General features: G+C 37.3%; 1 protein-coding gene across 1 annotated transcript; it reads left to right on the top strand.

The window, feature by feature from the left end:
* The first annotated feature begins 1,106 nt into the window (after positions 1 to 1,106).
* LOC125164031 (putative olfactory receptor 2W6) lies at positions 1,107 to 2,057 on the top strand. Its single transcript, XM_047856448.1, has one exon. It carries the CDS (start codon positions 1,107 to 1,109, stop codon positions 2,055 to 2,057), a length of 951 nt encoding a protein of 316 aa, XP_047712404.1.
* The last annotated feature ends 14,364 nt before the right edge of the window (positions 2,058 to 16,421 follow it).

The raw sequence follows: 16,421 nt of genomic DNA, 5'->3' as shown, positions 1-16,421 counted from the left end.
GCTGGCAGGAAACTGAGTCCATACAGCTAGCATTTAATTATTGACATGGAGGACATACATCTTTTTCTGTTAATTTCTGAATTTTAGAGGAGTTTGCAAGTCAAGTATTTGGTGTCTGTTCAATAATGTAAATAGTCAAACTCTTATTGAAGCAATGCAGGTTGACAGGAAACCCAACTCCGGCCTCCCCCAAACTCCCAAACCTGCTGCAAAAATAAACCTGCACAATGATTCTTATTTCCTTTTAGTTGACCTCTGGGCATAGTGCTATGTTGAGCTGGAATGTGCAAAAGGACATCCCTCATTTTCTGCTCATCTTGTGAATGCACATGGAAGAGAAGAAAATCCTCTCACCTCTGTGCAATCACATCCACTTTTGTTCTTTTGCCTAATGTTACCTTAATCCCTGGGTCAAGAGGTAGGACCAAATCATTAACTATTCAGAATCAAGTAAATTCAGGGCTTTCTTATTTCAAGAGTCCCCAGGCTATTACTTTCCTGACTACAGAAGTAATTTAAATATTTTGTACAGAGGTACTGTTTATACTTATACCTGCAGGGCCTACCATATAGTAAGTCATCAATACATTTTTTATTTTTCGGTTGAGTTTATAATCATGGAAACATGAGAACTGATTATATTAAGTTAAGCTATTGTTCCACAAATTTTAGGGAGTGATTTGTCAGCAGAAATACACTCAAAGTCAATGGATTCTGAGAAAATTATTTGTTTTTTCCCCCAAATTACTTTGTTGCTCATTATATCAGTAAAAGTTTCTTTAAAGGATCTATCCACTTATTTCACTTAACCAGATTAGAAGATATTGAGGCAATATACACTTGCATCACTATATACAATTTCCATCACTTTACAGTGTGTAAAGTGTATACAATATACACTTCCATCACTATACAACTTCCATCACTTTACAGACAAATATTTTTAGCTCCTTACCCTATAATTCCAGGCAATGGTCAGGCAAGTGGACCAGTTAAATAGGTGGAAAAAACCTATTTTCTTGGGACAAAAATGAAGTGCATCATTTTCTGTATGAGTAACACCACACATGTTAACCTCTCTAAACAGGTTTATCAAGCCAAGTGTGATGGAAAGAAATAATGAGAGCTCTGGAAACTTCATTCTGCTTGGGTTCTCTGACCAGCCAAAGCTGGGGATGGTCTTGTTTTTCACTAACATGGTGTTTTACTTTCTGGCTATCATGGGCAACTCGTCCATCATCTTCCTGTCCCTGGTGGACCCTCGACTGCACACACCTATGTACTTCTTCCTCTGCAACCTGTCACTCCTGGATCTCTGTTACACCTCTAGCAGCATTCCTCAGATGTTGGTCAACCTCTGGGGCCCACAAAAGACCATCACTTATATTGGTTGTGTCATACAACTCTTTGCGTTCCTGTCTGTGGGTGGCATTGAATGCATTCTTCTTTCTGTCATGGCCTATGACCGCTTTGTGGCTGTTTGCAAGCCTCTTCACTACATGACCATCATGCACCCACAGCTGTGCCTGCGACTGGCAGCCTGTGCCTGGCTCACTGGGATTGCCAATTCCATCCTCATGTCCCCACTGACAATGTCCCTGGAGCGGTGTGGTCACCATCACATCAACCACTTTGTGTGTGAGATGCCAGCCATCATCCGCATTTCCTGCGTGGACACTAGGCATGTTGAAGGCCTGGCTTTCTTCTTGGCCATCCCCATTGTCCTGGTGCCCCTCACCATAATACTGATTTCCTATGGCTATATTGTAGCCACGGTTCTGCGGATCCAGTCTGCAGCTGGGAAGCGCAAGGCCTTCAACACCTGCTCTTCCCACATGATTGTAGTGTCTCTCTTCTATAGCACTATAATCTACATGTACATGCAGCCTGGGAATGTGGCAAGCCAGGACCAGGGCAAGTTCCTAACCCTCTTCTACTGTCTGGTGACCCCCACTCTGAATCCTTTCATCTACACACTGAGAAACAAAGATGTGAAGGGAGCCATGTGGAAGGTTCTTGGGAAGGACTACAGCCTGTCGGATGCAAGAGGGCACTGATGTAGGTGCTTGTTTTCCCTAAAGAATGCTTTGTTCCAGGGAGATAACAATACATAATGTCATATAAGATGCTGGAGTGAGAATGGAGTAGTGTCTTCTCTCTTTCAGGGATCCCAGAATAAATAACTACTATCTTTGCTTGCAAGTAGATGGACAGGGCCCCTATGTCCTTCCAAGTGACAGACTCAGTCACAAAAAATAATATGCTGGTGAAGAGAAAAATGTTACTTGGATCAATGAGGTTTTATAGGGAAATAATGAGTTCTTTGCAGCAAACTTGAGACTCTGATTCCAGAAAATTGTAAAGTCACTATTAAGTCAGATCTAAGGAAAATGAGACCCCAAACAGAAAAATGTGTGTATGTATGTGTGAGGGAGTGACTAATTTTGAGGTACACTTGTTCTACTCCATATACCCTTTTGTTCTAAGTTTTCTAGACCCTAACAGAGAGTGTAATGTTTCTTCTTCAGGCTGTTGTCTGCCTCTTCCTGCCCTGTGCAAATAATTTATAACTGCTTCTCTAACAAACAGTGTTTCTTTAAAATTTCAGGTTATATGCCACTTACTTACTGGTTATTAAATCAACTTAACAAGCATTTAAAAGTGAGTGAGAATGGCAGGAAATGGAATAGAAAATTTCAGAGAGGATTGAACAAGGTATGGTAAATCAGTTGTGTGAGTGTTTATGTGTTTATGTGTATCAAAGGTTTTCCTTACAGTGAACCATTGCTACAAAAGTTTGAAAGTCACTGACATAAAGACTCTTTATTGAAACAAGCTCCTAAGCAGGCAGTACATTTGCACTGGGAAAAAATTGGGGATACAGTTCTTTTATTTTATTTTTTAAAGTTTTTATTTACATTTCAGTTAGTTAACATACAGTGTAATATTAGTTTCAGGTGTACAATATGGTGATTCAACATTTCCATGCAACACCTGGTGCCCCTCACAAGTCCTCTCTTTAATCTCCATCACTCATTCAGCCTATCCCACCACCCACCTCCTCTCTGGTGACCATCACTTTGTTCTGTATAGTTAAGAGTCTGTTCTTGAGTTACCTCTAAATTCTTAACAATTCATGAACAGAGGTTCATAGAAGGAAATTGGTAGCATGTGGACAGGAACAGTGTAGAAAGTAACCAGGCCACAGCTGCTTACTATGAGAACACTTGCCAGGTTAAATGATGATGATGATGATGATGATGATATTAATTACTATGAATATGGAACTATAGTTCATTAACTCGTGGATTTTCACCACGAGTGAAGTAGGAAAGATTCAAATTTAAAGGCAAGGCACAGTTTGGCTTACAATATATATATTTTTTCTCAGACTTAAGGTAAAAGGTGAAAATGAGAAAATTTAAGTTGTAAAAATTAATGAAGTTAATAAAATTTCAACTATTCGTAGGAACTAATTAGTCTCTGTAATGGTGAACCCTATGTATCAACTTGACTAGGCCACAGTATCTGGGTATTTTGTCAAACACCAGTCCTGCTGTTGCTGTGAAGGTAGTTTTTAGATAAGATTAACACTTCAATCAGTAGACTTTGAGTAACGGACTTCTCTCCATTATGTGGAGAGCTCTTCAATCAGTCTTACAATAAAATAAGCTGAGATCCCCTTAGGAAGATGGAATTCTGTCTTCAGACCGTGGTTGGTCTTTGGCTGCAACATGAACTCTTCCTTGGGTCTCCAGCCTGTACTGAAGATTTTGAACTTATGTGCCCACAAAATCACATGAGCCAATTCCTTAAAATCTCTCTGTCTACCTGTCTATCTCTCTACCTGTCTACATCTGTGTATCTGTCACCTCTCATCTATCTATCTATCTATCTATCTATCTATCATCTATCTATCTATCTATCATCTATCTATTATCTATCATCTACCTATTATCTATATCTATCATCTATGTATCTATCTATCATCTATCTACCTATTACCTATCATCTATCTATGTATCTATGTATCTATTTATGTATCTATGTATCTATCTATATCAATCTATCCTCTCTCTATCCATCTATCTATTATCTATTGATCACCTATCTATTTATCTATATCTATCATTTATCTATTCTCTATATCTGTGCATTCTATTGATTCCATTTCTCTGGAGAAACCTAATACTTTCCAAAAATTCATAAAAAATAGGTATGTCTAGGGGCGCCTGGGTGGCGCAGTCGGTTGAGCGTCCGACTTCAGCCAGGTCACGATCTCGCGGTCCGTGAGTTCGAGCCCCGCGTCGGGCTCTGGGCTGATGGCTCAGAGCCTGGAGCCTGTTTCTGATTCTGTGTCTCCCTCTCTCTCTGCCCCTCCCCCGTTCATGCTCTGTCTTTCTCTGTCTCAAAAATAAATAAATGTTAAAAAAAAAAAAATTAAAAAAAAAAAAAATAGGTATGTCTAGATTAACTTTTGCATAAGTTTTACTTACTTTTAACCCTAGCTTCTTTAGGTCCATACCCAGTTTTCATATTTCTTTCCTTATGTTCAAACAACCATTTCCTTAAACAAGAGAAACTTTGCATTTATTTATTAATTTTTTAAATGTTTATTTTTGAGACAGAGGAGGGGGAGCAAGAGCTTGTGTAGGGGTGGGGCAGAGAAAGAGAGGGACAGAGGATCCAAAGCAAGTTCTTCACAGACTGTAGCAAGCCTGATTTGGGGCCCAAATCCATAAACCATGAGATCATAACTTGGTCTGAAGTTGAACCCTCAACTGACTGAGCCACCCAGGTTCTCCTTTGCTTTTATTTTTAGCCCACACTTCCTTACTGGATTGATAGAAATTAGAAAAAATGTGAGTATTGCAGAGCTTGAGGAGGGCAAGTTAGTTTATGCTTATACTACTTTATTGTCTGGTTTCTCTGAATAAAAGAAACTTTGTGGCAATCTTTCTTCATTTTTGTCTTTATGAAATCTTTGAATTATATTTTCATGGTTTTGCCTCTTGGTGGTCTTGGTACGTTTATACTTGTATGTACTAGGTATTGCAAGTTGTGAGTATATGCCACATGTTCTCTGTGTAGCTTCTGGTACCATGTCACATGCATTTAATGTGGGCCTGTATAAACAACAGTGTTAAAACAGGTTTTAGTCTATGTTTAAATAAGTAATTTAGAATTATTAATTTACCGTTTTTTCATTTTTTTTTTGGCCAGGAAACAGTCCTATAGCATCTTTCTGTTTAGAGAATCCACCCAATTTTTATATGCCTACAGTATTAATTATAACATGATTGATAAAGTTCCATTAGGATAAGATTGTTAGCATTTTCAACTTTTTATGAAAAAAGGGGAGGAGCCAAATGGCAGAACAGCATGGAAGTTTTTGTGTCTCGTGTCCATAAAATACAGCCAGATCAACATTAAACCATCCTGCACACCTAGAAAACTGATTTGGGGATTAACACAACAATCTGCACAACCTGAACCACAGAACTCAGCAGGTACATGATGTGGAAGGTGAACTGGGGGAGAGAGAAGCTGCAGAGGGCAGGGAACTATTTTTGCTTGTGGAGAAAAGATGGAGATGGAGGGGCAGAATAAGGGACAAACACCCCCCCCCCCAAAAAAAGCAGGTAGAACAACTGCAGGGACTGAATTAAAAAGGGAGAAAGGAGAAAGGGGGAGGTTTGAACTCCATTAAGACTGTATAAACAGGGGGAGCAAAAAGTCTGAAACTCCACAGCTTGATACCTGGTAGTGCTCTGGTGACAAGGGTGAGTTCCCAGGAGCAGAGTGAAGTCTGGGGGTCTTCAGGCCACATGGGGAGAGGTAGTTCCTCTATAAGGAGGACATCTAGTAGAGGCTGTGTGGCAACACCCACAGGAAAAGGCTCCAGTGGACTTGGGAGAACAACCACATTCTCTGGTGATGGAAAAAGGTCATTGGGGTTGAAGCCTGGTGCCAGATGTGTGTTGTGATTTTCCATAAGCCCTGAAACACTTGTATAATGATCGCGTGAACTTTTTCTGGGGTGGGCTGGCACCTGGACAGTCTATGGACATTGGCAGCTGCACAGTCCCATGAACGTTCCTGGGTAGGGCCAGCCCCTGGCCATTGCTCAGTGTGATCCTTCTACAGATGGACAGAATGGGTCAAAGCTGCAGTCCCTCAGAAATAAAGGTCAGGGAAAACACCCACATCTGATATAAAACTCAGGAGGGAGGTACTGCCTGGGCCTTGGTCACAGTGTAAAAGTGGGGAGTGGATGGAAGCTGAAGACAAAGGACGGGTTAGGTGATTGCTGATCAGGGAGAACAGAGTTTCTATACTAGAGACTGGGTAGCTGGGTGATGCCATTTTCACCACTCTCGCACGTGTGCATACACACCTACAAGTGCCACAACAATCCAAGCCAGTAAGCTAAGCAGAGCCATCTAGTGGAGAATGAAGCCATTAAACTAAGCTCAACTGGGCCAACCTTGCTCTTCAGAAACACAAATCTCTCCACCTGCTTAATTTACTGACTATACAGGGCTTCATAATTTGACTTCTAGGGGAAAATGAAATAATTTCAATTGTATTTCAGTCTTTTCTTTAGTCCATCTATATAATTTTTATTTATTTTTTCTTTTTTTCCTCTTTTTCATTTCTTTTCCTTTTCTTGAATACAGAAAGAGAAAAAAATTGTTCTTGTTTTCAAGTTTTATTAAATATATTTTTCCTTAATTTTATTTTCTACTTTATTTTTTATTTTTGTGTAAATTTTTTCAAATTCTATTGTACTTCCATCATTTCATTCTATTTTAGTGTATTCATATTTTCAAATTTTCAAATGATTTCCTTTTTTTTTCTTTCTTTACCCTTTTTCTTTAATCTACCAACCCCTTTCAACACCCAGACCAAAACACACTTAGGATCTAGCATCATTTATTTGATTTTCTTGTGTGTGTGTCCTTTTTAATTTTTTAATTTTAATTTTTTAATTAAAAAATTTAATTTTAATTAGTTTTTTACATCTCTAATTCTTTTTGTCCCTTCAAAATGATGAAATGAAAGGATTCACTCCAAAAGAAAGAGCAGGAAGAAATGCCCAGGGACTTAACCAACACAGATACAAGAAAAATGTCTGAACCAGAATTTAGAATCATAACAATAATAATAATACTAGCTGGGGTAGAAAATAGATTAGAATTCCTTTCTGTGGAGATAAAAGAAGTAAAAGCTAGTCAGGAAGAAATAAAAAAAGTTAAAATTGAGCTGCAATCTTAAATGGATGCCATGGCAGCAAGGATGGATGAGGCAGAACAGAGACTCAGCAATATGGAGAACAAACTTATGGAGAATAATAAAGCAGAAAATAAGAGGAAGACTAAGGCAAAAAAGTATGATTTAAGAATGAGAGAAATCAATGACTCATTAAAAAGGAACAACATCAGAATCATAGGGGTCCCAGAAGAGGAAGAAAGAGAAAAAGGGGTAGAAGCGTCTGTGAGCAAATAGCAGAAAACCTTACTAGCCTGGGGAAAGACACAGACATCAGAATTCAGGAAGCACAGAGGACTTCCATTATATTCAACAAAAAATGACCATCAACAAGGCATGTCATAGTTAATTTTAGAAAATACTCAGGTAAGGAAAGAATCATGAAAGCAACAAGGGGAAAAAAAGTCCTTAACCTACAAGGGAAGATAGATTAGGTTTGCAGCAGACTTATCCACAGAAACTTGGCAGGCCAGAAAGGAGTGGCAGGATATATTCAGTGTGATGATTCAGAAAAATATGCAGCCAAGAAATCTTTATCCAGCAAGACTGTCACTCAAAATAGAAGGAGAGATTAAAAATTTCCCAGACAAACAAAAATTAAAGGAGTTTGTGACCACTGAACCAGCCCTGCTAGAAATTTAAAGGAGGACTCTCTGAGGGGAGAAAAGATTAAATAAATAAATAAATAAATAAATATCAAAATAACAAAGACTAGAAAGGACCAGAGACAACCACCAGAATCTCCACCCTATAAGCAGCATAATGGCAATAAATTCATATCTTTCAGTACTCACTCTAAACATCAGTTCACTAAATGCTCCAATCAAAAGACATAGAGTAACAGAATGGATAGGAAAACAACATCCATCTGAAAGACTTAAATATAAGACAGGAAGCAATCAAAATCCTCGAGGAGAAAGCAGGCAAAAACCTCTGTGATCTTGGCTGCAGTAACTTCTTACTCAACACGTCTCCAGAGGCAAGGGAAACAAAAGCAAAAATGAACTACTGGGACCTCATCAAAATAAAAAGCTTCTGCACAGTGAAGGAAACAATCAGCAAAACTAAAAGACAACTGACAGAATGGGAGAAGATATTTGCAAATGACATATCAGATAAAGGGTTAGTATCCAAAATCTATCAAGAACTTATAAAACTCAACACCCAAAAAACAAATAATCCACTGAAGAAATGGGCAAAAGACATGAATAGACACTTCTCCAAAGAAGACATCCAGATGGCTAACTGAAACGTGAAAAAATGCTCAGCATCACTCATCATCAGGAAAATACAAACCAAAACCACAATGAGATACCACCTTATACCTGTCAGAATGGTTAACATCAACAATTCAGGCAACAATAGATGTTAGCAAGGATGTGGAGAAAGAGGATCTCTTTTGCACTGCTGGTGGGAATGCAAGCTGATGCATCCACTCTGGAAAACAGTACAGAGGTTCCTCAAAAAACTAAAAATAGAACTACCCTATGACCCAGAAATTGCACTAGTAGGCATTTATCCCAGGGATACAGGTGTGCTGTTTCAAAGGGACACATGCACCCCCACGTTTACAGCAGCACTATCATCAATAGCCAAAGTATGGAAAGAGCCCACAAGTCCATCGATGGATGAATGGATAAAGAAGATGTGGTATATATATACAATGGAGTATTACTCGGCAATCAAAGAGAATGAAATCTTTCCATTTGCAACTATGTGGATGAAACTGGAGGGTATTATGCTAAGTGAAATTAGTCAGAGAAAGACAAAAATCATATGACTTCACTCATATGAGGACTTTAAGAGACAAAACAGATGAACATAAGGGAAGGGAAACAAAAATAATATAAAACCAGGAAAGGGGACAAAACATAAGAGACTCATAAATATGGAGAACAAACTGAGGGTTACAAGAAGGGTTGTGGGAGGGGCGATGGGCTAAATGGGTAAGGGACATTAAGGAATCTACTCCTGAAATCATTGTTTCACTATATGCTAATTAATTTGGATGTAAATTAAAAAAAAATTAAAAAATAAAATTAAAAAAAAAAGAAAACTCTTATAATAGCTGGAGACTATCCTATGGTCTGGAAAAAAAAAAAAAGAAAACAAGATCCATCTATATGCTGTTTACAAGAGACCCACTTTAGACCTAAAGACACCTTCAGATTGAAAGTAAGGGGATGGAAAACCATCTATCATGCTAATGGTTACCAAAAGAGTGCTGGAGTAGCCATACTTATATCAGACAATCTAGACTTTACAATAAAGTCTTTAACAAGAGATGAAGAAGGGTATTATATCATAATTAAGGGTCTATCCACCAAGAAGACCTAACAATTGTAAACATTTATGGTCCAAATGTGAAAGCACCCAAATATATAAATCCATTATTCACAAACATAAAGAAACTCATTGATAATAATACTATATTAGTAGGGGACTTAAACAGCCCTCTTACAACAATGGGCAGATCATCTAATCAAAAAATCAACAAGGAAACAATGGCTTTGAATGACACTGGATCAGATGGACTTAACAGATATATTCAGAATATTTCATCCTAAAGCAGCAGAATATACATTATTGTCAAGTGCACATGGAACATTATCCAGAGTAGACCACATACTGGGACACAAATCAGCCCTCAATGAGTACAAAAAGACCGAGATCATACTATGCATATTTTCAGACCACATTGCTATGAAACTCAAAATCAACCTCGAGAACAAATTTGGAAAGGTAACACACACTTGGAGACTAAAGAACATCCTACTAAAGAATGAATGGGCTAAGCAAGAAGTTAAAGAGGTAATTAAAAAGTACATGGGAGCCAATGAAAATGATAACACCACAACCCAAAACCTCTTGGATGCAGCAAAGGCGGTCATAAGGGGAAAGTGTATAGCAATCCAGGCCTTCCTAAAGAGGGAAGAAAGTTCTCAGATACACAAACTAACTTTACAGTTTAAAGAGCTGGAAAAAAACAGCAAATAAAACCCCAAACCAGCAGAAGACAGGAAATAATAAAGCTTACAGTAGAACTAATGCTATAAAAACAAAAAACAAAAAACAAAAAAAACCAAAACGGTAGAACAGATCAATGAAACCAGAAGCTGGTTCTTTGAAAGTATTAACAAAATTGATAAACCCCTCGCCAGTTTGATCAAAAAGAAAAAGGAAAGGACCCAAATAAATAAAACAAAGAATGAAATAGGAGAGATCACAACCAACACAGCAGAAATAAAAACAATAAAAGAGAATATTATGACCAATTATATGCCAATATAATGGGCAACCTGGAAGAAATGGACAAATTCCTAGAAACATATATAGTACCAAAACTGAAACAGAAATAAATAGAAAATCTGAACAGACCCTTAACCAGTAAAGAAATCGAATTGGTAATCAAAAATCTCTGAGAAAACAAGATTCCAGGGCCAGGTGGCTTTCCAAGGAAATTCTACCAAACATTTAAGGAAGAGATAACCCCTATTCTCTTGAAGCATTTCCAAAAAATAGAAATGGAAGGGAAACTTCAAACTCTTTCTATGAAGCCAGCATTACATTGATTCCAAAACCAGCCAAAGACCCACTAAAAAGAACTATAGACCAGTGCCCTGATGACCGTGGATGCAAAAATCCTCAACAAGCTATTAGCCAATGTATCCAACAATACATTAAAAAAATATTCACCATGACCAAGTGGGATTTATATCTGGGATAAAGGGCTGGTTCAATACACGGAACAATGTGACTCATCACATCAATAAAAGAAAGAACAAGAACCACATGATCCTCCCAATAGATGCAGAGAAAGAATTTGACAAAATACAGCATCCTTTCTTGATAAAAGCCCTCAAGAAAGTAGGGATAGAAGAATCATACAATGAAATCATAGAGCCATGTACAAAAGACCCAATGTTAGTATCATCCACAATGGGGAAAAACTGAGAGCTTTCCCTCTAAGGTCAAGAACAAGACAGGGATATCCACTCTCACCACTGTTATTCAACATAGCATTGGAAGTCTTAGCCTCAGCAATCAGACAACACAAAGAAATAAAAGACACCCTAATCGGCCAGGAGGAGGACAAACTTTCACTCTTCACAGATGACAAGGTACTCTATATGGAAAACCCTAAATATTCTGCCAAAAAACACTAGAACTGATTCATGAATTCAACAAAGTTGCAGGATATAAAATCAATGCACAGAAATCGTTTGTATTCCTATACACCAACAATGAAGCAACAACAGAAAGAGAAATCAAGGAATAGATCCCATTCACAGTTGCACCAAAAACCATAAAATACTAGGAATAACTCTAACCAAAGAGGAGAAAAATCTACACTGAATACTATAGAAAGCTCATGAAAGAAATTTAGGAAGACACACAAAAAAGGAAAAATATTCCATGCTCCTGGATAGGAAGAACAAATATTGTTAAAATTCCATTACTGCCCAAAGCAATCTACATATTCAATGCAATCCCTATCAAAATAACACCAGCATTCTTCACAGAGCCAGCACAAACAATCCTAATATTTGTATGGAACCACAAAAGACCCCAAATAGCCAAAGCAATCTTGAAAAAGGAAACCAAAGCAAGAGACATCACAATCCCAGACTTCAAGCTGTATTACAAAGCTGCAATAATCAAGACAGTATGGTACTTGCACAAAAACAGACACTCAGATCAATGGAACAAAATGGTGAACCCAGAAAAAGACCCACAAACGTATGGTCAACTAATCGTTGACAGGCAGGAAAGACTATCCAATGGAATAAAGACAGTGTCTTCAGCAAGTGGTGCTGGGAAAACTGGACAGCGACAGGCAGATGAATGAACCTGGACCATGTTCTTACACCATAGACAAAAATAAACTCAAAATGGGTGAAAGGCCTAAATGTAAGACAAGAAGCCATCGAAATTCTAGAGGGGAAATCACCCAAAAACCTCTTTGACCTTGGTTGCAGCGACTTCTTACTCAACACGTCTCCATGGGCAAGAGAAATGAAAACAAAAATGAACTATTGGGATCTCATCAAAATAAAAAGCTTCTGCACAGCAAAGGAAACAATCAGCAAAACTAAAAGGCAACTGACAGAATGGGAGAAGATATTTGTAAATGACATGTCAGATAAAGGGTTAGTATCCAAAATATATAAAGAGCCTATCAAACTGAACACCCCCCAAAAACAAATAATAAAGTGAAGAAATGAACAAAAGACATGAATAGACGTTTCTCCAAAGAAGACATCCAGATGGCCAACTGGGAAATACAAATCAAAACCACATCAGGGAGGGATGTAGTCCTCATCAGGGAAATACAAATCAAAACCACAATGAGATATCATCTCACACCTATCAAAATGGGTAACATTAACAATTCAGGCAATAAGAGATGTTGGTGACGATGCAGAGAAAGAGGATCTCTTTTGAACTACTGGTGGGAATGCAAACTGGTGCAGCCACTCTGGAAAAGAATACGTTGGTTCTTCAAGAAATGAAAAATAGAACTACCCTACGACCCATAAATTGCACTACTAGGCATTTATCCACGGAATACAGGTATGCTGTTTCGAAGGCACACATACACCTCAATGTTTATAGAAGCACTATCAACAATAGCCAAAGTGTGGAAAGAGCCCAAATGTCCATCAATGGTTGAATAGATTAAGAAGATATATATATATATATATATATATATATATATATATATATATACATATATATTACTCAGCAATCAAAAAGAATAAAATCTTTTCTTTTGCCTTTTGCAACTACATGGATTGAACTAGAGTGTATTATGCTGAGAGAAATTATTTAGTCAAAGGCAATTATCATATGACTTTACTCATATGAGGACTTTAAGACCCAGAACAAATGAACACAAGGGAAGGGAAACATAAATAATATAAAACATGGAGGGGGACAAAACATAAAAGACTCTTAAATATGGAGAACAAAGTGTTACTGGAGGGTGTTAGTAGGGGAATGGGCTAAATGGGTAAGGGACTTTAAAGAATCTACTCCTGGAATCAGTTTTGCACTATATGCTAACTAACTTGTATGTAAATTAAAAAAAATGAATAAATGTTAAAAAAATAAAAATAAAAAAATAAAAACACAATTTATAACTACCAGTGAACACAAGCAGTTTTTTTCTAATAAATACTCTAACATACACTGTTTCACACTGCTAACATATAGAGGGGACAAATATTAAAACTTTCTGTGTCTTATCAAAAATGTCTTGGTGGCTGTCTAGTAAATATATGTAGACACAGATTTTCTCTTCATTATGACAAAATGGAAATTTGAATATTGGAATGGTGGATGGTTTTATGTAGTTAGTCTCTAAATGTACCCTTTTCCTTTTGAAACAAAAGGAAATCTTTTTGCATCACAAATGCACTCCTGTATCCCTTGGGTACATTCGTAACAATGCTATTTCTGGGTCATAGGGTAGATCTATTTTTAATTTTTTGAGGAACCTCCACACTGTTTTCCAGAGTGGCTGCACCAGTTTGCATTCCCAACAGTGAAAGAGGGTTCCTGTTTCTCCACATCCTCTCCAGCATCTATAGTCTCCTGATTTGTTCATTTTATCCACTTTGACTAGTGTGAGGTGCAATCTCACTGTGGTTTTGATTTCTATTTCCCTGATGATGAGTGATGTTGAGCATCTTTTCATGTGCCAGTTGGCCATCTGGATGTCTTCTTTAGAGAAGTGTCTATTCATGTTTTCTGCCCATTTCTTCACTGGATTATTTGTTTTTCGGGTGTGGAGTTTGCTAAGTTCTTCATAGATTTTGGATGGTAGCCCTTTGTCCGATATGTCATTTGCAAATATCTTTTCCCATTCCATCGGTTGTCTTTTAGTTTTGTTGATTGCTTCCTTTGCAGCGCAGAAGCTTTTTATCTTTATGAGGTCCCAATAGTTCATTTTTGCTTTTAATTCCCTTGCCTTTGAGGATGTGTCCAGTAAGAAATTGCTGCGGCTGAGGTCCGAGAGGTTTTTTCCTGCTTTCTCCTCTAGGGTTTTGATGGTTTCCTGTCTCACATTCAGGACCTTTATCTATTTTGAGTTTATTATTGTGAATGGTGTAAGAAAGTGGTGTAGTTTCATTCTTCTGCATGTTGCTGTCCAGTTCTCCCAGCACCGTTTGTTAAAGAGACTGTCTTTTTTCCATTGGATATTCTTTCCTGCTTTGTCAAAGATTAGTTGTCCATACTTTTGTGCGTCCAATTCTGGAGTCTCTATAGTATTCCATTGGTCTATGTGTCTGTTTTTGTGCCAACGCCATGCTGTCTTGATGATTACAGCTTTGTAGTAGAGGCTAAAGTCTGGGATTGTGATGTCTCCTGCTTTGGTCTTCTTCTTCAATGTTACTTTGGGTATTCGGGGTCTTTTGTGCTTCCATATAAATTTTAGAATTTCTTGTTCTAGCTTTGAGAAGAGTGCTAGTGCAATTTTGATTGGGATTGCATTGAATGTGTTGATTGTTTTGGGTAGTATTGAATTCTCAACAGGATACTAGGAAATTGAATTCAACAGCATATAGAAAGAATTGTGAACCATGATCAAGTACGATTCATTCCTGGGCTGCAGGGCTGGTTCAATATTCGCAAATCAATCAATGTGATACATCACATTAATAAAAGAAAAGATAAGAACCATATGATCCTTCCTTTTGATGCAGAAAAAGCATTTGACAAAATTCAACATCATTTCTTAATAAAAACGCTTGAGAAAGTCGGGATTGAAGGAACACACTTAAACATCATAAAATCCACTTATGAAAGTCCACAGCTAATATCATCCTTAATGGGGAAAAACTGAGAATTTTCCCCTTGAAATCAGGAACACGACAGGGATGTCCACTCTCACTGCTGTTTTTAACTTAGTGTTGGAAGTTCTAGCATCAGCAATCAGACAACAAAAGGAAATAAAAGGCATCAAAATTTTGCAGATGACATGATATTATACATGGAAAACCTGAGAGACTCCACCAAAAGTCTGCTAGAACTGATACATGAATTCAGCAAGTCGCAGGACGTAAGTTTGTTTTTAGTCCCCTTTATCTGTTTCACTCATCTCCCCACCCATCTTTTCTCTAGTAACCATCACTTTGTTTTTTTTGTATTTAAGAGTCTGGTTTTTTTTGTTTGTCTCTTTTATCTTTGTTCATTGCTTTTGTTTCTTATTCCACATATGAATGAAATTGCATGGTATTTGTCTTTCTCTGACTGACTTATTTCATTTAGCTTCAAACTCTCTGACTCCATCCACATCATTGAAAATGGCAAGATTTCATTCTTTCTTATGGGTGAGTAATATTGCATTGTGTATATATATCACTTCTTTATCCAATTTTCCATTGATGTATGCTTGGGTTGCTTCCATGTCTTGGTTACTGTGATTAACAGTGCCATAAACATAGCGATACATATGTATTTTTTAAGTAAGTGTATATATGAATATATATGTACATATATATGTATATATACATATACATATATATTTGTATATACATATACATATATACATATACATATATATATATATATATTTCTCCCCCCCCCCCCCCGCACCGGTCAGGTGGGATTTATTCCTGGGATGCAAGGATTGGTTCAATATTCACAAGTTAATCAATGTTACATATCAAATTAACAAACTAAAAGATAAAAATCATACGATTATCTAAATAGATGGAGAAAAACCATTTGACAACATACAACTTCCATTTATGAAAAAAAAACTCTCAGTAAATTGGTTATAGAGAAAATTTACCTCGACATAATAAAAGCCATGTGTGACAAGCCCATTTCTAATATCATACTCCACAATGAAAACCTGAAATCCTTTTTTCTAAATTTAGGAACAAGCCAAAGATGCCTATTATCACCACTTTTATTCAACATAGTATTTTTTGTCTTATTTTTTATTTATTTTTTCTCATATAATTTATTGTCAAATTGGCTTCTATACAACACCCACTGCTCATCCCAACAAGGGCCCTATTCAATGTCCATCACCCACTTTGCCCTCTCCTCCACCCCCCACCAACCTTCAGTTTGTTCTCTGTATTTAAGAGTCTCTTATGGTTTGACCCCCTCCCTCTCTGTTACTCTTTTCTCCC

Source organism: Prionailurus viverrinus, chromosome A1 (genome assembly GCF_022837055.1).
Source record: "Prionailurus viverrinus isolate Anna chromosome A1, UM_Priviv_1.0, whole genome shotgun sequence".
Classification (NCBI taxonomy): Eukaryota; Metazoa; Chordata; class Mammalia; order Carnivora; family Felidae; genus Prionailurus; species Prionailurus viverrinus.
Note: the sequence above shows the minus strand (reverse complement) of the source record. Positions and strands in the feature narration are given on the sequence as shown.